A 24,624-nucleotide genomic window follows, 5' to 3' on the forward strand; every position below is an offset into this window, starting at 1 on the left:
CACGCCTGGATCAGAGTCGAGCAGGATGCTGCAGGGCACAGATCGTGTGTGATGGTGTGTGTGTCAGCGGAGCAGGTGTGTGTGTCAGCGCGTTCCAGTCATCTTTGTGATTTACCTACATGTCTGTCAGCATGTGGAAAAAAAAAAACATGACGAATGTTGCTTCAAATCTGAATTCCAATGAGAGCGAGAGTGTCTTAAAAAATGTCCCAGTCTCAGTCCAGACAGCACCGAACGCCGAGCGGCCCCGGCGTTAACTAAACAGCTGGATGGCTCCATGTGATTAAATGAGCAGAGCGTCTGCTCACCTTGACTCCCAGGTAGCCTCCTGGCCACTCCGTCTAACTCGGCTCCATCTCCCCCTCCCTTCTTGGTGTCTCAGCATTTATGAGTCAGTCATTTGCCTCGGTCAGCACTTTCAGCCTGGCCGTATTTAATAGGGTTAAAGACTGAGGGCCAAATTTCCTTCAGAAGCATTCTGTACCTACAGACTCGTGTGTGATTTATCCAACAGGCACACTGGCCTGGAAGTGCAGTTTGTCCAGCGAATGAAGCCGGCCGGAGTGTAAACACCGTGATGGCGGGTTTCACTTTGGGTAATATGCTTTGTTGCCTCCACGTCAAGAGTTAGATGAGAAGATGGATACCACACTGAACTCTTAGCATGAAGACTGGGAATAGCTAGCTCTGGCTCTGTCTGAAGGTTAATGGACCTGCATTTCTATAGCGCTTTTTATAGTCCTTTTCACTTATGCTTTACACTACATTCAGTCCACACACATTCATTCACTGATGGCAGAGGAGCCGCCTGCACATCAGGAGCTCCTCTCATCTTCCGCATGTGGACTGGAGGAGCCAGGAATCGAACCATGGACCTTCCCTTTGGAGGAGGACTCGCTCTACCACATAGTAACAAAGGCTGCACACCTGCATCTGAATGAAATACCATCTTTTTCCTATTCAACACCGACCCCAATACCTGAAGCTGCGTATTTGCCGCTATCATCATGATTGCTATCATCATGATTGCTATCATCGTTGTACAACCTTTTTGTAAAACATGAACACATACTGAGACTGAATGCCATACAACTGTATTGTATTATCTAGTTTGACAGCTTTTCCAGGGTACTGAATGCTTTATAAAAATAGAATAAGAAAACTTGAACTACTGATGAATAACTACAAGCATCTTGCTTCCCTAAAATGAATGTCACTTGATGCCGTCATCACCATTCATCACAGAATCCTGACGCGTTACCTCTGCCTTTTGTTTGTTCACTGTATATTTTTGGTCTAAACTCGAGCTGTGACGAGTAGCCAAAAATACTACCGCATCATCTGCTCCTTATATAAATATACAGCAGCTGCCAACAACTATTGTGGATGAGCCCCAGAAATACCCAGAATGCAGCACAATGAGGCATTGATGCCCGAGTCCTATGGGGACCCTCAGAATTAGTTCAAAATGGTTTCATTTCCAGATCAGATCAGGAGAAGTTACTGCATTGTTGTGCTGACAAAAGTAGTTAACAGAGAATGTTCAGTGAGAATCAGTCACATTTCAGTTTCTTGTCATCGTCTTATCTTATAGTATTTTGATTTTCTTTTCTTCTGTTCACTTGTTCACCCAAACGAGAGAAAAGCTTAAAATCACTTTAGTGCCGGGGGAATTTGTTCCAGTCTTTGCAGTCAATTACAGTTTTTAAAGTCAGGTTTGGGCCATCGACTGTAAAAAAAAAAAAAAAAAGACGATGCACCAAATAAGGCTGAATAAAAAAAATAAATAAAAAAAATAGAAATATCGGAAAGCGTCTGGCCTGGATGCCTGTTTTTCAGGAGATTTCCTCCAGAAGACAGGGAAGGTGACAAAATGATATACATTTAGTTGTATATTGGCTGCAGTTACAGCAGCAGGAGTGGGGTAATTTTCTACCAGAACATAATAAAAGATGACAGGGGAGCATGATACTTATTACTGACATGCTGAGCGTCTTCTTCTAAAGAAGCATTATTGATTCCCCGCTGACAAAAAAAACAGTGTGAAAGACACTTGAAACCCACTGGTGTGAATCACTGTAAAAGATGAGCCTGCTGCTTCGACAGCAAGATACTTAGGCTGGGAGGCAAGTTGAGAAAATATTGATCAGACCAACAGGTTATCTATAACGTAGGTCCATTTTACACGTGCACACACGGACACATGCGGACAGTCAAAGCACCTTTCATAAAACCACAATTACAACCACATAAACTGAGCTGAAGTATATCAGTCAGAGCTGTAAACGCAGGGCAGCCGGTGGACGGACCTGGCGGTGGGCCTTGAAATGCTAGCAAATCAATTGAATGGACCTCTCACACACGAACACACACACACACACACACACACACACACACACACACACACACACACGCACACAAACACCCTCCAGTCACATAAAGAGGAGAAAAAAATAAATAAAAAACAGAGTTTTTATTGGATGCCCAGAAACGGTCGGTGATCAAACTCAAACAGCCAAAAGAGCCACAGTGATTTAGTGGAGCGAAAATCCATTATGGCTCCATCCAAAGGTAATGACTTCTTCAGGCCTTCCAGCTGATTCTCCAGAACAAGAGTGGGAGGGGATCTCTCCCTCTCTCTCTCTCTCTCACACACACACACACACACACACACACAGAGAGAGGACAAATCAGGCTTTTGTATAAAACAGTGTGAGGTCCTGACCAGAGTCCACTCTTACATCAACTCTCTTTAAGGCTTTTACACCTTCAATCACTCACGGTGACTGTGAGGAGAGCAGCATCTCTATTAAAACTGAAGTGGCTTATGTATAGCACTCACGTCACGGCCATACAAACTACTACCTGATAGAAAAGCAGGGGATGGACAAACAGTGCTGATGTTGAAGCTTCGTATTTGATAAAGGTTCTCTGTGTGACGTCCAGACAACTATTTGCTATGTAAAGATATAATGGGGTTAAGTCTAGCTGAGTAGAAAGTCGCTTCTCTGTTCTTTGATAACATAGCCGGGTCTGCCATGCAGGCCTTTTAGTGCACGTAAGCGTGCCCCACTGGTTAGCTGTGTAGCTAGTTAGTAGTTACAGCTAATAGCGACGTCTTTACGGCTGCGTAGCGCCCACTCTCCTGCTCCACTCCCCCAGGTGAACACTGTTAGACGCTGATTAACAGTACCAGTAGCCGTCCCTATGTTGAGAGCCGTGTGAGGGCTATAGATCTGCTTTGAATGTCCAATTTCCATCCATCGCTCTATTCATTGGCTTCTACTTATCTGGGGCCGGGCAACGGGGGAAGCAGGCTTAGGAGGACATTCCAGATCTCTCCCCAGCAACGCTTTCCAGCTCCTCCGGGGGGACCCGACGCATTCCAAGGCTAGATGGGATAAATAATCCAGCATCTTCTGGGTCTACCCCAGGGCTGCTTCCCAGTTGGACGTGTCGGTAACACATCTAAAGGGAGTTGGAATTCTGATCAGATGCCCGAACCACCTCAACTGGCCCTTTTTGACGTGAAGCAGCATCATTTCAAATTTAGCTCCTTAAGTTGAGCTGAAACGGCATTTCAAGGGTATCTGGCTTCCGTACGGTCACGTATTTCTGAGTGAAACAGGCAGGTGGGACATAACTTTGGGAGGAATTTGATTTGATCATTGAAAAGATCATAATTGTCCCCAGCTTATGGTTGATAGTGGTTGGAACTAGCTGATTTAGCACAAATATTAAGTTTTCCAGAGGGAAATAAACATTGGATTTTGATAGGAAAATACAAAGAAATCTTTTCTATTTACTTGTGTGATCTAAATGGTTAAAAAAAAAGGCATTTTTCCGTTCAGTTAAACTTAAATCTGTACATGAAGATATAAAGCTAAACATGTTGGAAACAATACAGTAGAACAGGGCAGTAACACACTATGCTGCAGCACAAGCTCTACATAACATCAACCTTATTGTAAAGCTGGAGATAAAAAAAATCCTCCGCAGTGGCCATAGCTCAACCTCCAAACATGCCCCCCCCCCCACTGCACCACCATAGTCATTCATAAAACTAGTTGTTACCTTGAACAAGGCAGCTGGGAACAAAACGTGAGCAGAGAAAAATGTATGAGAAATGCTTCTCAGTCTCTTGACAGAAACTGTTGAAGTGCCCTTGAGCAAAGCGGGCGATCTTAACATATTGCATTGTACGCTGCTGGAGAGCCACGTGGTGGTCAGTGAGACAGCCATGCAATGCCGTTTTTAAAATGACTCCCTACAGCGTCCAAGAGAACTTTGGACTTTGCCATCAAGGAGATAAATTAGGCTCTTCATGGCTCCTGCTTGGAGAGTCCTGAAACTGCATTTCAAGCACCCTTTTGCAGGAGAGTTATAATAACTCCTACAGTAACGCTGGGTGCTCTGAGCATTAAAACATGCAAAGCCCTCAGTGCTGCCAGCAATATGAAGAAGTGCCTCCTTTTATTCCAAAGCACGTGTAAAAAAATGAGGCCGTGCCATACTACAGATTCCCACAGATAGACTAGAGTTTTACATGGGTTTTACATGATTTTCTTCTGAAATTTTGAATGTCAAACTACTCTGTTTGTAAAATGCATTGACATCTACTGTATGAAAGTGCTTTGGATAAAAAAAAAGGAATAAGAAAGTTACTGCACCTCATTAGCGAGCAACTGTCTCACCCATTAAACGGTATCTCATAGACTGTAAACACAAAGGGTCTATCTCTCTATGATGATCTCTATGTGATCTCTTCTTTTCTAACATCTTGCCTTTTTTTCTTAATTTCCTTTCTTATCGGGATTGTTTGTCTCTTCTGTGTTTGTTCGTGCAGCTTAAATTCCTGTGACTTGCCATGACATTACAAACACGTCTGCAAAGCCTCATTAACTCCTGTATGAGACTCATCCTTGATTAGAGCCAGCTTTAGACCAATGCAATAATTGCCAACCCCCTAAATAATTACAGCGAAGACTTCTTTACCGAGGTAAGTAACGAACCTCTAATCCTGTAAAGTAGCTAATTAAGGGGTGGCGGCGGCTAATGCTACTTTATACCACGCTAGCGGTATGAAAGGGGGAAAATGCGTGGTTGGAGGTATTGGGTCACGGTGGCGCGGTGTAACAACGTTGTGTGATTAAAGAGGGCAAAGTGACAAATGCTTGAAATCGACAGAACGGAGCGGAAACAAAACCGGCTGGGTGGGCAAACACTTGAACCTGAATCACAGGACCAGAGCGACCACCGCCCTCTCCTCTCTGTTCTTAGATTAGCGCTACGACGTCTTTTGCCTCTTCCACAACACCAAACCCCCAGAAGCAAAAAAAACCTGGAGCTGACACAAAATGAAAGCTCAGCACGCACAAAAGCCATGTTAATCCTATTGAATTTCTCAGTGTGATCGACAGCACCAAGTCCACTAATTAATTGAGGATCCCGTCTGTGAACGCTCCACATGGCAGACACGGTCAGTGTGTGAGGTGTGCACATGTATGGGCGGTTGTGAATGTATATGTCCTTCAGCTGGCAGGCATCAACACAAAATCCCAGGGTCTGGCATCAGTTGCCAAGACTATGAGTAGTCCCTTCCACAAGGGGAAAATATAAAATGTTTCTCCAAACAAATCCTCTTGGGAATATGACTAACGTGCAGTAACGGTCGTGTAAACATGCAGTAAGAAGTACGACTTCTACAGCTGCAAATGTACATGTTCTGATGAACAAAGGTTCTGAATAGAAGATAGGCTGGGGGAATGGATTCTGCACAATGATGCAACGGGCGGAAAGGCAAAAAAACAAAGTTGTCTGCAGGCCTATCTGCCCGTTTGTGCAGACTTACCTTTCATACCGAATTTGGAGCGCCGGCCATATTTGTTGATGAGAACAAAAAGGACGAGGAGGAGGACGCAAGCGAAGCCCGCCAAACCCACGGCGATGGAGACCTGAAAAAAATGAAACGCTGCTTCAGACTGGGTTCACATCATAATCCTCCCAGATTCCTGATCACCTTAAATACTGCAAATCAGAGTTTAATCCACTAGACTGTGACTGCTGCGTTCTCGTAGATTACAGCAGTCCGGGAGAAAAAAAAACTCCAACACCTGTCTCGGCTGCGATGTCTTGCAGTTGACAGAATGTGATTTAAATATGATCCTTATCTATAGTCAGACTTATTCGCTGTGGTGTTTGGAAAAAAAAAAAAAAAAAGGCAGTAGCTACTTTAGAGCCAAAAGCTCATATCATCATCATCATCGCTACAAACCAGTTATTTCTCATCAAGTTAGTCCAACTCTGACTCATTTGGACAAGTAACAAATACATGCTGAAATTAATCAAAATACAGACAGCTGCCATTTTTTTTTATTCACACAAAACACTTGGCTTATTATCATCACAAACATGATTTAATGTTCCAATCTCAAATGCACTGTTTAATAATGAAATTAACAGTTGTTTTCCGAGCAAATCAAAATGGAAATATATCAACGGATTAAGATTTAAATGGAGCCATTGTGATTTAATTTGTTTCACTTGTTTTCCTGCTATGACAAGTTAAAAAATGGCTGCAGGATTTTTATTTTGTGGCGAGCATGTGAGTGAAGTAACTTCGAACACCAAAAGTGTAAGGAATTCATTGAACAGTGTGTTTATCGGTTCTAACACAAGCTGCAAATGTTAGCATCTCAGGCTAATTAGCTTACATTTGTAACCCGCCATCATCAGTATCATTAAACGCATCTGTGCTTCTCCTGCTATGACGTTAAAACGCCCATTAACCAGGCTATTGTTAGCATCTCTTTCAATCTGCCGAACTACAGCGGAAAAACTCTCCAGCGCGGCTTTCATTACCAACGTACAACTTTGAAAAATGACTAACATCGTTTGGTGTGTTTGTAGACTTTGTTCCTCAGCGCTGCATGTCAACACACAGTACGAACCCCCACAAGGGTCCTCTGACAAAAGCAGTTTAGATTTGTGGCGAAGCACGCAGCAGCTCTGTCGTGTCCAGAGGCAACATCTTAAGCAGCTGTTTCATCAACATCATTAAGGAGAAAACTCACCCCAAAAGTATCTTCATCTGGTCGGCCTGAATTACCATCCGACGGCGTCGAAGAAACTGGAAACACAAAAACACAAAACAGGCATCAATGGCTGAGAATAAACCTTTAATGGCTGTGGTTTTCTCCCACACTTATTTACAGTGATCGTTTGCTAAACTGAGTTTCACACTTTTGTGTGATTTCTTATTGCAGCATGCACTAGAATGAGCCATGTTGTCTTCAGTCTGCTGTATGAACCCGTTTATGTTCCTATTATCTCATTAAAAAGTAAGCAACACTTACACAGGTTAATGCACATGTTTTACAAGCTGGAATGAGGCGACCTGATGTGCTCTCTAGTGTATATGATCATATTCTGTATCTCTACAAAGCCTAATGGTTTTATAAATGTTCTCATTGCTGGTTGAAAATATGATTTTTCTTCCCTCATTCATGTGTTTCCTGGTTCCTATAAACTCTCCGAGTATTCAATCCATCTTAAATCTCCCAGCTGTAATTATCCGTCGTCTCAGGAGTGGATTGGCGTAAACAGAAGAACCTTGTGACTGTTTTGTGACATAAAAGGTTGACACAATGTGAGGAAACGTTGATGAACAATTTGGGAAGCCCCGAGGGATCTGCTGAGCCAATATTCAGGAAAAATATGAAATCTGGAGATTGGCACTGATGCCTAATTAACGAGCCATGCTACTAAAACAAAGCAGTTAACGTCAACGGAGGTTCCATTGAGTTATATTCTGATGTGTTCAAGCTCTATTCAGTAATAATGAGTATTGGAGATGTGTTCAAATGTAAATGTGTACTTGTTTTTTCTTTTTGGTGAGAAATTTGAATACCTTTTCAGGAGATGTTTTCATAGCGATATAAAATAGACATTTAATGCCTTATGATGCCTTATGATTATGACTTGTTTAACTTCCTAACATGAGCTCTAAGCAGTTAAACTACTAATTTATTAGAATAAAAAATATAATAATTAATTTCCTTAGGTAAGGTGGTAAAGAAAAAGGTGGAGCCTTGTTAACCAGCTGCTACAACAACACAAAATTATTAACAAAAACATGATTGGAGCATCTCTATGAACAATGCAGTGCGTTGAGGCTGATAAAAAGCCTCCAATTAGAAACCTGCACAGCCTTAAATGCCGAAGTCCGCCTGAGGCCTGTCACACGGTTCCTAACAAAGCCTTAAATGTGCCATCCAGAGTTTTAGCCAGACCCAAGCCTGAAAAAAAAAACTCACATAGCCAAGAGCAGCAAATGTTGAATTAGATTTCATTAAATGAGCTGAAAAAATATACAGCACCAACTAAAACTTAAAATTGGACCCAACCGATCTGGATCCTGCTGGACCCGGTCTACAGTAGTCATATTAAAACGCTACATGCCGCACCTTTACAAAAGGAGTGTTGGCAGCAGCGTGGCGAGGAGTGTAAGGACGGAGACGGAGCCATGAAACGAGATGAACTGGTGTCAGGGAAACTCCAGACTGAGGCCTCCAGCCAGGACATCAGAGCGTAATTGTGGGCAAATTAATGACCACATGGTAGACTCGCCGCCACCGCCACCGGCTCAAACTCAAACACACACACACACACACACACACACACACACACACACACACACACACACACACACACACACACACACACACACACACACACACACACACACACACACACTAACTATCCTCTATCCTCTCGGTCACTCCTCCTCAGACTGCCCTGCTCTCTCCTCAGCGGCCTGTCAGTCTCCCTTCCACGGCTGAACTCCCTCACATGCCGCCGCTGTAATGTCTAACACTCATCATAACCTGCCTCACTCCCAAAAGTGGGCATGCGTGTATATATGTGTAACAACTCCAAGTCTTTGCCCGGCATAATGCCACGCAGCCGGCGTCGATCCGTTTCCATCCCATGCCCCCGCCTTATAATCCGCGGCTGATTAGGAAGAACGGCCCTCACATGGAATGTGAGATGGAAGAAGACTCTGATGAAGGTCAGAGATCGGACCAGCCCATTTAGTTTAAGCTGTCCGCTCCGAGGCTGCCACAACAGCCCGAGGCCAAACCACACACTGCACACGCGGGAGATTTACGATGCAGTGTGAGAGCGGGTCGGAGCATCATTCCAGCAATCTGACTGCACTTGGATCTTAGAAAACATTCCCACCTCACCAGCTAAAGGGGTGGGATGCTAGCTTGTTAACACTGGGGCTGGTTCGTTGGAGGTAAGGGAAGGCTTGTCTAAAACCTAGGGTGTCCTGGTAACCTTCCGCATGAATCTTACATCCTTGTTTGCATCTATTTAGATTTCTCCATGTTGAAGCGGCGCTCAAGGGCCTGTAGTGAGAGAGTAACAATACCTATAGCAGTAACCCAGCATTACTTCCAAGGCTCCATTATATCGTGGGCTCATAGCAGAGACTGTATGTAAGAAGTGGGAGTAGCCATCATGACTTCAGCCGGTTTGTTGACTACGATTTTGAGGCCTTGAGTTTGGCGTTTTGGCCGTCTCCATCTCGGATTTCGGCCATCGCCATCTTGTTTGTCTGTTTTTTTGGCAACCGGTGGACTGAAGTGACCATATTTGGAAAGTGGTAACCTTCTGGATCCATCTGGCTTTTGGTGTGAAGCTGTTGGCAAAGTTAGCTTCATAATTCAAGATCAACTTTACAGCTAAGTGTTAAAGTCATCTTAGTAGTTAATTGCAGCGGTAGCGTCATAGCATAGTAGCGGCTATAATTGTCTACCACGTGTTGCTTAAATGAATAAGCATTTCGAGTGGTAAATCTACCACCGTTATCAACAAAGAGTAGTAACAGGAACTAAGCATAGAATGGCTTTGCAAGCAGTTGTTCAATGTAATAAAGCCCAGCTGCTCAAGTAGAGCTGCTTACCAACCAGTGGACTGTAGATGTACATAATTAAAAAATGCTGAGAAGTGTCTGATATATGGAATTGGAAACCACGAACCACTGAGTGGCTGCTTTAGAGCCCTCAAACAACCTGAAAAAGAAGCAGTTTCACTCTCTTGAAAGTCTGGAATGATCCAATAAGAAGGATCCCCCGCAACAACATTAGATGCCCTTGAGCAAGGTATATAAATGAATATAGCATCCGGCTATGTTTATAGCAAAGCCTTCCTGGAGATTAATTATACCATCAGGGTCCAGAAAATTGAACAGCAATGTTTAACAGCTTTTTATGAAATGCAACACAAAGTCAACAAATTTCTCCATGGTGTTAACAGTGATGGTGACATGTTGGCATGTGTGTGTGTGTGTGTGTGTGTGTGTGTGTGTGTGTGTGTGTGTATAATGATACCAAACAAACAAGAGGTAAAAAAAAAAAAAAAAAAAAACTAAACCAAATAAATAGCAGGTTTGAATTTGAAAACACAAACTCACCTGGATCCACTATTTCTGCAAGAAGAGAAGACAGAGAAAGTCACACTATGTCAATAAATTGACACAAGGTATTAACCTTCAAATATTGACCATGAGGAGAAATTTGCCAGCCTTTGTGGGTTTACCCTCCCACCCCCCCGGTGAACTCAAGATGAACTGCAAGTGAACAATCTACCTGACTGAACTTTGGATGAACTCTGGCTGCGATCCAGCCGGCAGCCATCAGCTTCACAACCTACACCCTGGCCAGATTTTAATAAAAACTAAAGGCTCCCAATAGTTCTTCCGCCTAGGACGGAACCTGTATGTCATACAACAGGTAGTTTAAACAAGAAATTCAACTAGTCGAAGACTTGTTCCAATCGTAATGCTATGCAAAAGTGGGCCACACTAGCTCATGTGGGAATCAGGGAGTTACTTGGCAGTATTTCTTTTTTTCTCCTGTGCTTTTGTTCTAATTTAAATCCAGAAGAAGGGAGACAATGTTGAGGCAGTAAAAATGTGTTAATAACCCCTGTATAAATGACATTTTACCCACGAGTACACTTTCAATTGTGATTATGGGGACATCAGTGCTGCCAGCTGCCGCCAGTGTATAACTCATCAATAGTGAGGAATAGCTACCAAGCAGGAATGATCCACCCACCCTCATCATCGATGCCTGGCGCCATAAGGAAGTGACCATACACCGTCTTGGTGACCGTCCCCAACGGGTTGCTGGCCTCAAGAGTGTAGTTGCCATTGTTGATGTGCGTTGGGTTCTGGAAGGTCAGGCAGCCCTCCAGATAGTCCTGGTAGAAGTCCATCTCCGTTCGGATGTAATCGTTCTGGAGAATCTCCTTCTGCCTGTAGAACCAGCGCAGCTTAGGATGGGGGTAGCCCCGAACCGTGAACTCGATGCAGGTATCGTGGCGCTGCTCGGGCTCAGCCAGCCTCATGATGATTGGAGGGACTGCAGTAAAAAGAAGAGAAAGCATGTCATTCGGATTACAGGCAATCGTTCAAGGCATGCTGACACTCTGGCCATAGCGTGAGGGAAAGAGCAGAATGAGTGGTTCCTGGACCACCTTAAGGTTCTCTTTCCCCTATTGAAACAAAGTTAGTGTTAAACACACAAGACTTGAGTTGGAGTCATGTTCTCCCCGTGTGAGCGTGGGTTCTGTTCGGGTTCTCCGTCTTCCTCACACAAAGATTGTAGGAGGTTACATGCAGGTCCAGCCCAACCCCCCATACACTGTTTATAATGTTTATTGAGATAATCAAGTGAGAAGTAGGGTCATCTTCTCATATACTTCCATACAATCAGACTTCTTTTTGCAACCAGAGTCGTCGTCACCCGATGGCCAGAAGAGTCTCACAAACATACAAAAAAGCAGCAGTTGTCTGATTTGTTATGGGCAGCATGACATTTACGAAGCAGGTTTCTTGCCCCGGAGTGGCAAAGAGCATTTTACTGTGTGCTACATACTGGAGCAGCACACGGGGCGGTGAGAAAAACAAAACAGATAGAGGGACTCCTCCTGCTGGAAATTGAAGGAGGAATATCTGCTGAATAAACACAAGCACAAAGCTCCTCTTTTACTAACGTGCAGCAACACACCTCTGAATCCAAAATGCCGCCAAGCTGAGAGGCAATTTATCACTTTAATACCATCAGATACATTTCATAAACAATTTATACACTGATTTGTCTTTGTGATGAGTCACTCTGGCTGCTACATTATCAAAAGGAAATATTTGGCAGACGGCATTACCTGGCAGTCTTTCTGTGTCTGCCCCCACCCCTCCCATCTCTCCCCCACCAAATCTACCCACCATTTCTACCATTCTCTCTCTCTCTCTCTCTCTCTCTCTCTCTCTCTCTCTCTCTCTCTCTCTCTCTCTCTCACACACACACACACACACACACACACACACACACACACACACACACACAAAACACCCTCGCTTTGTCTCATGCTGGGCTTCAATGAAGTCTGCAGTTTCTATTGGCATGTGTGAGCAATCCTATTTACATTTGCTAGATTGTGGTTGCATTTGTGTTTACCATTCAGACAACCCTCCAATGAGTCTGTACTTGAATCAAGAAATGGGACTGGGGTCATTTATTGATTAAAAAACAAAAACAAATATCTGATGATTACAGGCTCTAAATTCTGAATTTGTATGGTTGGATTACATTTTTTGGGGCAGAAGTTTGTTGTTTGGCCCCTAGACTTTCCCTTTCCTATGACCCTTTGTGATTGTGTATCCTCCAAATTTCCTATTTCCCATTACTTTAAGAACACAGAGCACACTATTAGGCAGCTTCATAGTTTTGCCCAGACATCCAGTAATATTCCTTGGGACCAGGTTTTATTTGTGGGTAAAAATCAGGGGCGTAAATACAGACAGTGCAAGCAGTGTGGTTGCACTAGGGCCCATTAGTTGGGGGCCCCACAGAGAGCAACAATGAAGTAATTAATGAGCTCTTCTGAGTGATACAGATTGCCACCATAGATATGCGCCTTTGTTCAATGATATTGGTGGCATTTGCTTTATCTGCCTGTGAAAAGACAAAGCCATCTCTGTCATGTTTCTTTTTTTTGTTAAATAGACAGTAGCGATAACAGTATTAATGCTTATTTTACATGAATTATAAAAACAACCCTCTGCTGCTTATGATGAAAATGTTAATATGCTGATATTGCTAGCATTTGCGTAATACTATGAAACACGAAATACTAAGGCTGATGAACATTTTGGTGGTGTGGTCCAATTACCTTCAAGAACTAAAGCATGAAATGTATTAGTATAAAGAAGTTACAAATTTGAACTTATAGTGGCATCACATAATAAGTCAATCCATCCTGAGGGAGTCATGCATGTCGGAAGCCAATTTCATGGTCATCTGATACTTGTTGAGACATTCCATGCAAGTATCAGTCAGCAGGATTCATGCTTTGGCTAACAAGAATGACATATTTTTGTGGTATATTTTACTAGAGAAGTGAAAACTCTGGCGGCGCAATGGGAAAGATCAGGTAATCTGCAAAGTCAGTAGGACTTATTCTCTGCTGATGATGAAGGTGTGTACACAGTTTAATGGCAATCTCTATAATAGATGTGGAGCTATTTCATTCAAACTAGTGCGCTAAAAAACAAAACTATGTAAAGTCATAATGCAGTGTCTGTATAAGGGATTACTTAAATGAAATATAAACCATTGACACCCATTGAACTTTGATTTGTTTTCAACACCCGTATTGCAAACACAGCACTTCTCATTAATGCAGTGACAGGCTGGGATTCAATAATTTATAAATTATTGTCAGATAAATTGATAATAAAGATAACTGCTGTTGCAAAGTAAAAAAAAAAAGGTGAGTAAAGAGATGAATGCCGTATTTAGCCTGAATGCTGTCATTTCATGAACCGCTTTGGTGATATTGTTCCTGCTAGACAATAGTGACAACAAAGTCATTCAGTTGCACTTAAGGCGAAGGCAAGAGTGCGCTTGTGTGTGAATGTGCTGGTGTGGGGGCGTATGCAGAGCTGTGATTTGGAGCACAAGCCGGGAAAAGAGAGGAGATATGGAGGAGAGAAAGGAAAGAGAGAGCAGGGAGGATGACAGGCGTGAAGTGAGGGTGGTATATAGCTGTGCAGCATAAAGACACAGAGAGAGAAATTCTCTTGTTGATAGACAGTTAGGGACCGATCCATTCTCCCTTCAGCATGGCTGTCATCCCGGTCTCAGTCAATACAATACAATACAGCCATTCCTGCGCTCTGTGCTGGTCCTTAACAACATGGTGTCCTTGTGGCACTCATATAGATGACAAGCTTTGATAGCTCCATGCGTTTGATCAGTGAGCATGGTGAATGTGAAGGCTGCTTGTGCAATGTTATCCAGTGGTAACCCCCGTTGGCGTATTTCAAATGCCATGTTCTGGCCAGATAGGACGTCATGGCCGGCGGTGACGGGGAGTTTCATTCCCTCTGGGTTGAACCACGTTGTGATTAAGATTCTAACCCGTAAGAAGCAGTCTAGTGGTATTATTAAGAGTCTCTTGAGAGATTCAATCACCTACATTTCCTCATTAATTACTCATTATTAGGGTTAACGCCTTGCTCAACCAGTGGAGCTCAGGGAACAGAACTTCTTCTTAGCGGCTTGTTCTTAATAGAAAGCTACACCATGCCTATACCATAGGACTAAAAGGGAAAGAACACAGCAACCTATGTGAGTACACAATGCTGTAGAATTGCCATTGTTCCAGGCAGCAGCAGAACAATGGCTTGCTGAATTTGCATTGTGGCTAATTACACTTTTGCTAAAAAAAAAAAGAAGGGGAACTCATCTTTGAATGCAGGGAATGTTACTTGACGGCTGGTAATTTGGCTGTCAATCAGATTACTCCCTAATCAGAGCAGCAGTTTAAGCTATTTTATGACATTTCCAGAGACAATAGGCTGCACAGGGGAGGAAATGTAATTACCATCGGAGCATGTGGTGAAAAATTAATAAGTTAATTTGCAGCGCCAGCAGAGAGTGTCAACAGAGAGAGGGAAGAAAATAAATGCCTGCAAATGTATATCCATAGAGTGTCCGTGTGGAGGAAGCCCTGAAGACTAGATGCTGCAAAGTCAATCTGTCATTCTAGCATGGTCCATAGCAGCGCTGCTTCAGTGGGGAGTGTTTGAATTGATGACAAATCTCTCCTGTCTTGTGGCTTGATGCATTCCAAACAGCCACAATAGACTGAGCTCTACAACAGCAAGCTTGATACAAAGAGAACATGTCAGACACCTTTAATAAATAGTGGCGTTGAATACAGTCCGTCCCCAATCTGCCCTGGGCTGATCCACAGGGTGAACTTATCATAGAGTTGACATATATAGAATGATTCATGGTCTGGATTTTACAGGGGCATTCAGATGGTAACCAAATAGTAGCATTGCTGGGGGGATTTTTCCCCCCCTCTTTCCGCTTGGATCAAGGCTGAGCTTTCATGTGGCCTGGAGGGTATATTCTTGCTAATTGGCTACATCAATTTCACTTGGTTTGTAACTGTGCAACACGTCATTGCATTCTAAATGTACCTGCATAATTTGGCTGCGCTGCTTCATGGAGATTTTTCCTCCCTCTTGTAAATTATTCTCTCAGACCGTCAGTGTTATTAATAAAATATATATTTCAGTCTACAACACAAATCCATCAGAGCTGCCATGAAAGACATCTCATGCAAAGGAAGGCTAGCCTCCAAGCATTCATACTGTACCGGCTCGTTCTCAATACTTTGTTTTTTTCATGACTTACAGGCTTTGTGGTCTGCCAGATTTTGTCCAGTTAAAATAAAACTCAGCGCGACTATTACTGTTATGATCTACTGGCTGCAGAACTAAAAAAGCATCAACTAAGATAAGATAACCTCTATTAGTCCAACAATGGGGAAATTTGTGAATAATAACCAAGTCTATACACAATTTATGTCACCATTGTGATCTTGCTAAATGCTACCAGTTGTTATTGATTCAGGATAATAAACCGTGATTCAACATGATTCAGGCAGCGCAGTCGATACATCTCTTGCATTTCATTCATTGAGCACAAATCTGTCACCAACACAATATCTTTTGTATACTGAAAAGCTTTGCAAAATTAATTTTGAAGGACGCATTTAAGGATGTTTGGTTTATGGTTGAGCATACAAAGTATATGATTTGGATGGTGTAGACGGTGTGTGTGTGTGTAAACATCTGCCAGCCACGGAGCATTATCATTCATTTAGAGTCATAGCCATCTGAACAATGTAGATCCAATATTCACTCTCCTTTTATTGAAGCTCTGTTTTAGTCTCTGTCAACTCCTGAAGGAACTAGAATTACCACCTGCTGGTCTGCGCCAAGCAGTCAAGTTGCAGTTAACATCCATGTCTGTCCGAAATGTCATCACTTTATCATATTATCCAATTAGTCATTTGTGTGAAATTGTCATAATTTGCATCAAATCTTGAGTAATGTCCAAGTGCATGTTAAGGCGTTCCTGAGATCACGTTCATGGACCGGATGGAAAAAACAAAATGCCTACAAGTTAGTTACTAACTGCAACCCATTTGTCAGAGCTTTTTTATTTTATTTTTTTTGTAGATGACATGAGATTGGTGAGAGTGAATTGATCAGTGTGCTGAGAGTGCATTTAAACAGAAAAAGATGTTTGCTCTTCCCTATATGTCAGTCAAAATCTAAAGCAGCAGATCTACTGTGTTAAAAGCCGACAGCTTGTATCGGCTACCAAATATTTACGATAGCTTTTGGACATCGGTGTACAAACATAATTACCCCGAAGAAGATGAACAATATGGATTACCAGTGAGGAATTCATATTTTCCCCCAAAACATTTGACATTTTCTGTCCTGTGAATGGAAGCACAGAATCCAGGTGAACATATTAACGGTGTAACTTCAGCTACAGTCAAAAGGCACTGGGCGTATTTTGAGCATCCCTAAATGCAATGAGGAGAAATATGCATAAAGGATGTTTTTTATGAAGTACTCAGGAAAACACAGGAAAGATAACTAAGCTTTTGGTTTTTTAAATAATCAATGAAGTTATGCTGCTATGCTCTCAGACAGCAGTATGCTCTCTGCTATGTTCACATTTTAGAGAACGTACCGTAATTACCATTTATCTCATTAATGATGTATTATTTCATCCACCCGCAACCCTTCCGCTATTAATCAGAATGTTAATTTTTATGACCCGACCCGCCCGAACCGCAGATATATAACTGCAATCCACTCGTCTCTAATGCACAAGTTGAAGGAGTTGATGGGGCAGCATTTCACTGCAGTTTTACCTTGTACGATTTAATGTGACAAATACATTGATTGATGGATAATATAAAGTTTGCATGCAGCTTGAACTTCGCCGTAGCTGGTAGGAATATGAAATTGCTGTGATCACTCTGCTGAGAACAGACTCCTGGAAGCGATATTTGACTATTTGTCTGTAAGAAGCTATTGGAATTAGCTGAGATGGATATTATACTCTGTTCGGAGGCCGTTTGTGTGGCCGACCTGCATTTCATCGGGTGCACAGTTGATCGTGGCCACTAGTAAAGTATTTACATCTTAGTAATACCCTCATTTTGTATGCATCAGCCTTTTTGGCTTACGCCTAACAGGAAACAGGATGTAGTTTGGAAAGTTGGCAGACGTAGCACATTTTGGCGCACTCTGCAATCTCACCCTGGTAAGTGAATAAACAATCAACATTTCTTGATTCACTTCAAGAGCAGTTCTACAGTAAGTACTGCAGGTTTATTTGTTGCAGAACAAGAGAATCCAAAGAACAATCAAGGAAACCATTTAGCTAGTAATAAAAAAATAATTAGTAATCAGATGTTCTTGTTTTGACAATGTAAATCAGAGTGCAAAGCATGTGATAATGTGTTTTTTGACCAGTAGGTATCACTTCTCAAGACGTTCAATACTGATCTACTCCTTGAATTTTGCATGAATGTAGCTTATAATTGATCAAAACCTGATTGTCCATGTAGCTAAAAGTTAAAACATCTACACCACTGGGCTGTGTGAAAGAATGTTACAGGACGTGTTCCCTACACTCAAATCCACTTTGTCTCAAACAATCACAAATAAAAGAATATGTGTGTTTGTGTGTGTGTGTGTTAAATAAATAAAATACAGTACAATATGCTAAATAAACACATGTCGTCTATAGTATGTATATTCTATAATTGTTATGTCTTGTAGTGTACTGGGTTATTTAATCACACTAGTGGCTGTAAACTATGACACTCCCCAGACAGGTTGATGGCCACTAATGTGGATAAGCCACTAGCTCAGTGGTCTGCTGAGATTTCATTCCAAACAATGACTACACCAGCAGGTTTCACTGATTAGCAAGTTCAACCATAACGCAGCATTTTATATATCATATCAGCATGAGAGTCTTATTCAGAACATCCATGAAGCAAATAAGATCGAATACCGAGAAGCACAACTGCTGATGGAGACGTGACAAATGTTGTGGTGTCAGAATATTTCTAGTATTGTAAGTTTAATGGAGGTTGTAAGTCGGTACAGATGTTCACACTGGGCTGATCCTAACTGACCCCACTTATCTTTATAGTCAGGAGATATATGCTTCGGCAAAATCCATTACAGTATCATGAAACTGTCCCGAGTGTGTCTGGTCAACTACTGGATGGATTGCTATGGAATTTGACCTTCGTGTTCCACTCGAATTGTAGTAAATTTCTCCATCATTACATAACAAAAATGTCTAATAGCCTACTTTGGTTTATTGGTTAAGCTAATTACACTCCCATCAGCCACAGCTTTGTGTTTGGTGCAAAAAAGCAAATGTTAGCTTGTAGTAATGTTAGCGCCTAAGATGATGAAATGGTAAACCTTATACTCCTGACCTTAATACCTGATACAGTTATTGTGAACATGTTAGCATGCTGGTGTTAGCATTTAGCAACACTGTGACAGTACAGCCTCACAGAGCGGCTAGCATGGCTGTAGACTCATAGCTGAAAGAAGATCTGTGGGTCAATAAACGCTAGAGCGAAATGTAACAGTATGGAAGACATTTTTACCTACAAAAATATGCTAATGGCTGCATTAACATAGAATGTGACATGCAAAAAACATTTAGTACCCCGGTTCATTTATTTAGTAACCCAGGTTTAAATGACACTGCTATTATTAGTCAAACCAAGGGGCGTTATAACTATGTAAATAGAAAACCATTTAGGTATGAAAAACATTTTAAAAAGTGTTCTACTTTGTCATCAAGCATGATTTTTTTAGTTTTTCTTATGCAGCTGGTGTGCTGGTGATATTACTCCAGTAGGTTCACACCTTGGGCCAAGATGCTGAATTACCTGAATTATTTAAATGCATTAATAAGAATATAAGTGTATATTTAATGTCAACAAACCTAACTTCATATAACAACTCTGTTCAATATGAACTGAGTCCATACAGAGTTTTACCTTTTTATTAAACAACAAGGTACGTGCGGTAGAAGACAGTCATGTAGCCTTCAGCTCGTTTATTTCCGCTGCAGTGCATGGCCAACGTTTCCCTAGATTTAATCACAGGAGAAAAATAAAACTCACATTGTACGTTGAGCTGGATGGAGGAGTTGGTCATCCCCACCACGTTCTCGGCAATGCAGGTCAGCTGGAAGTTGTTGTCATCGCGGCTGATGTTGAAAAGAGTCAGGTTGATGGAGTGGATGTTGGGCCAGTATACATTGGACTAGGGCAAGAGAATGAGAGACAAAGACAGAGAAAAACAGACATTTAGTTATAAGTAGGATTGACAGTCGGCAAGCACAGTTATATTACTGAGGTAATTAAGTTTAAAATGAAATAGGATAATGTAAAATGAGTGCATACTACCAGTGGTAATTCATCACTGCCGTGGTCTCGTAACGTGTGATGTACTGTATATATTGTACATTTTGGCACTAATGTGACACACTGATTCACAGCTTTTCACATTTAGAGAGGCAAATAAAATGCTTCCTTTCAGTTGGCCAGGTTCCCCAACACCTCACTCATCCTGATACGCTGTATCTGTCTACCCTAAAATATCAAGCCTGAGGCTAAGGTGACTTCCATCTGAAAAGTCAATGCGAGCCTCAAAGACGCCGATGACAAACAGACGCCGCTGTTCTCGGCCTCCTCTCTGTTTATGTGTGCTGTTATTGCGACGTCCGTGGGGTTTTAGTCAGCCGGCTCAATGTGGGTTCGACCAGGAACCCTCAGTCACACTAAAATAGTTTGCATAGGGGTAGATGATCACGGTACAATAAGCCATGCTGCACAGCCAATCAGGGAGCTGGGTTGAGCCGAGGCCATGTGCGTTGGTTAGCTTGACTAAATTGTTGATGTTGTCCTGATGCAACCCTGGATTTTTTTTTAAATCTTCATAAATGGCTGAACATGTATGTCAAGCTGTCATAGCAACAAGTAGTTAGCTCATTATTGTGAGTCTTACAAAAGAAGGTATTTTTAGAGACATTATACAGTGATATAATTATGATTTTACATTGCTATATGCAAGCTATTCAGAAGCCATTATAATATGTTGGTTTAATTATCACAGGTATTTTTTTTCCAATGAAGAGTTAAGTACTCATTTATGATGTTATATACACAGATAGAAATAAAATAAGAGGCAATCCGAATTAAGTTAGCAAAAAGACAGCAAGATGTGGTTAAAAGACCAGAAGAATGAATATAATCTCCTCGCCACCAGATGGAGAACTTGATTTTAAAGCCAAAATAGATAAGGAGTCATAAAAGTGCCCAGAATTACCAAATTTCAACATCTACATTTTCATGCCAAAATGAGCAAATTATGTGTGACCTTGAGCTCAGGTTGTCAAAATATAATAAAACCAAACTAGTAGTTTATGAGAGAGTGCTGTATGCCATACCGAGTGGAAAGCCCTCTGAGGCAAATTTGCAATTTTGGACGATATACAATTTGTTTTTAATTAGCGTTGTTATGATTGATGCTGCAACATTATTGTTTTTGGTCCCAAATTTGTGAAAACCTCACTAAGAGTGTAAACCTCATCAGTCAAAGTGTACCCGGATTCACTCATAATAACTGAGTGCATTAATGATGGGATTGTGGAGAGCAACACAACACGGACAATAACAATGCAGGACATAATGGCGGCGGGAATCAATCCCGGCTGACATAGGCAGGGTCCACACTGGACAGGTCGCCACCATATATATTCATTACATTTGTTTACAGTTAATACATTATGCTTCTATGCTTCTATTTAAGAGCAATTGTACACTATTGGGCTACTGATTTAACATTTCATGTTAAACAGGGTGGAAGTGACGTCTTTCCATCGCCAGTGTTTGATTTAGTGAACTCAAAGGGAGCTAATGGTCCATAAAAAGATAAAAATGTATGTCTCATAAACGGTTTGGGTATTTAGGCATCATTTTCATTCATTGCCATTCTGTCATTTTTTCAGTGTCATTAAAGCATAATGATAACAGTGAATTCACAGCTGCTCGCATATTTATGTCTGTGTGTGTGTGTGTGTGTGTGTGTGTGTGTGTGTGTGTGTGTGTGTGTGTGTGTGGTAGCGGACCAGGTGTGTGTTGATGGAGTGCAGGCCGCCGACAGTCCAGTCCACTTCAGGCAGCGGTGATCCAGATCCATTGCAGCTCACCGTCACATTGTCCCCCTCCATCACCAACACACTGCTGTGGCTCACACTGATCTCTGGTAAGTCTGAAAACACACACGGACACACACACACACACACACGCCGTGCGTTTATGTCAATACATGCCTGTCACCGCCTGTGTCTACATGCTTTCACACCAAATCAATTACTCGCTTTTCATTAATGTAACAAAATTAGTACAAAAGGAGGCAGCAGGATACACACACACACACACACACACACACACACCTCACCTACACGCACACATTAGATGTCACCAGGATGAGTCACCACCAGGAGATAATACTGCAGAGACTACAGCCTCTGTCAGAATCAACACACCGCACCTCGCATCAGATTCACCCTCTGAACTCTGTCACACCTCCTCCCCTCCCTCCCTCCTCTCCTCTTTCCTCCATTTCAGCGTTCATTCCTTCTCCTGCTTTTCCCATCTCCTTCCATCAGACAGTCTCCTTTTCACCCTCCCCGCCCCACGCCGCCCCTCCCTCTTTTTTTAAAATGCAGATCACACCTTCCCTCCTACGTCTCCTCCCCTCCTCCTCTTACCACAGTTGTGGATGTACATGTTGTGCAGTCGTATCTTGGAGGCTCCGTTCCTGCAGTACAGCTGCTGCGTGTGCAGCCCGGCCTCTCCTCTCTGCTGCCACAGCTGGATCCAGCGGATATCGCAGCCGCAGTCGAACACCACTCCATCCAGCCGCCTGGAAACACAGTTGAGGAGACAAACATTATCAATAATGACAATGACACCAGTCCAACCTCTAGGGAGGAAACGCAAAGCCATCGTCTGTATCTGTTTTTGAAATATCTGCATGTCTCACCTTTAAAAACAGTTAGTTATCTAATATGCGATATTGCATAGTTTAAGAAAAAGAAAACAGTAGAGGTTGTGCGTGCAGTGGTAGAACGATCAAGAGAGAGAGAGAGAGAGAGAGAGAGATGATCTGAAAGCTGTTGACAAAAATCTGAAAAGCTCTATTGGCCATTTTGGATTGTTGAGATGGCACCCAGAGGCTTACCAGGCTTCAGTATTACATCAAGAGGTGAAAATAACCTGTGGAACACCAGAAACTCTGAATGAAACCATTTTATGTTCAATTGTCTGCAGTTCTCTCCTTTAAATCTAACTCTATTTATGACGGGAAGCAAGAACATAATGATTTATATATATTTAAAATCACAGGATGGTATCGTGTACAGTTGCCCGAGTGCAAGGCATTAAGTCGGGCAGTGGAACCGCACTCGGTATTTACGTGCTGTCACAGGGAAACCTTCAGTCTAGTCTTTATGATATTCAGCAGTGCGCTCACACGAAGACGACTTATAATGCTCCTTCTCTGCTGCATACTTCAACTTCAGGTTACTGGAATATGTTTACATGCTTTAATGCTCAAAAAGCACTTTTCCCTTCCTGGTTGTGCTGCAGAGGCTCTTCTCCCCTTTCCTCTGAAACGCTCCGGTTGACCTCCTGCCCCTCCCACCCAAAAAGCCCACCTGCTCTGATTTGCCAGCTCTGTTGTGATCATTCAACTGCTCACTGTGTTTGTCAGAAATGTCACGCCCCGGCCCATACGCAACCAGATAACAGGAGTTGTGCTGCAGAGGAATAGTGATACAAATTAATCTGAGCTACTTGTCCTTCAACTCCAAAGGATCTGCAGCTGCAAGAAAAGAAACATTACATGCAACGCTCTCAAGCTTATTAGCGACATTCTTCCCAATATCAATACAAGTAACAGTTTCAATAATAAAACGCATCAAATGGCTGCTCATCAGTGTTGGTAATAACGGCGTTAGTAACAGCGTTACTAACGTTAAAGCTAGCGTTATTTTTTGCAGTACTTTTCCCAAGTTGCACGTTACTACATGTTGGTTGAATGAAGTGCAAGGTGTCAGGCTTTGGCCAGTGTCGCACATCAGCTGCCTGGAGAGAGCAGAAGGGGGGATGATGACACCGTTGCAAATGCGATGATGATTGGCTGGGTGTGCGGATCATCCCCTGCTCACGCTCTCTCACTGCACGCACTGAGTACCAGACACAACAAGACAGCGACAATGGCGCCGAGCCAGGGAAATGCAAAGGTAGCGTTCTCCAACTGGAAGTACCGGCGCTACTTCTCACTCATTGAACTTAAAGGCAACAATGTTTATGTAACATGCACGCTACGCCCAGGAAAAAAGACTTCATCCACGTCTGCCTCAAGCAACTCCAATCTTATGAGGCACATCAACACATGCTGAGTATGTTTGAATGCAAAGAGTGTGACTATTATTTTATAGAGTGTGACTATTATTTTATTTTCAATATCTTACGTTACTTTACGGAATATTTAAGAGTAGGATAGTGTTCTGTTTATTGTGCAGTAGGCCTAATATACAGTTACAGAGATTTGCACTACTTAATGGCCAGGTTTTCCTTTGTTTCTTTTTACCCAAGTTTACATTTGTGTGCCTTACATTTGCACATGAATTATATTTTATATTTATTTTATTTTTATTTCTATGCATATCATATGGCAGGAGTTCAAATAAATACCAAATGTTCTGAAATACTGTATACTGTAACGTAATGGCGTTATAGAACATAAAAAAATAACATCAGTTACTTTGCTGAGTAACTAATTACTTTTACAATATGCTAAGTTACTAACTCAATTACTTTTAGGAGAAATAATTTGTAACTGTAACTAATTACTTTTTATAGTAAAACACTGCTGCTCATACAAAACACCAAGACCTGTATGACAGTCAGACAGACACATTTCAATAAAGTGGGATTTATTCAAATCAACAGAAGAGATGAAGAACAATGAAGGCTGGCAACTCAAATGTGAGAAGGTCAAAGGTCAATGCCGTGTTGAGGCTATCAGTCTCAGACTGTATTAGCAGCAAGCAGGTATCATTA

The 24,624-nt window shown here is 42.1% G+C and overlaps 1 protein-coding gene across 5 annotated transcripts in view; it reads right to left on the reverse strand.

Annotated features, from left to right (window-relative positions):
* Positions 1–24,624, reverse strand: part of ntrk3b (neurotrophic tyrosine kinase, receptor, type 3b) — a 172,838-nt gene that overhangs the window by 71,315 nt on the left and 76,899 nt on the right. For 2 of the 5 annotated variants that reach the window (XM_084003335.1, XM_084003338.1), the window contains exons 5-11: positions 22,266–22,420; positions 21,621–21,763; positions 19,612–19,753; positions 11,127–11,432; positions 10,481–10,495; positions 7,074–7,129; positions 5,852–5,954 (exon numbers count right to left, since the gene is read on the reverse strand). In XM_084003335.1, the coding sequence (XP_083859461.1) occupies positions 5,852–5,954; positions 7,074–7,129; positions 10,481–10,495; positions 11,127–11,432; positions 19,612–19,753; positions 21,621–21,763; positions 22,266–22,420 (920 nt within the window). The remainder of the gene's footprint in view (positions 1–5,851; positions 5,955–7,073; positions 7,130–10,480; positions 10,496–11,126; positions 11,433–19,611; positions 19,754–21,620; positions 21,764–22,265; positions 22,421–24,624) is intronic. The other 3 variants (XM_084003337.1, XM_084003339.1, XM_084003336.1) reach the window with 2 other exon arrangements.

This window comes from Eutrigla gurnardus, assembly GCF_963514095.1.
Source record: "Eutrigla gurnardus genome assembly, chromosome: 1".
Classification (NCBI taxonomy): Eukaryota; Metazoa; Chordata; class Actinopteri; order Perciformes; family Triglidae; genus Eutrigla; species Eutrigla gurnardus.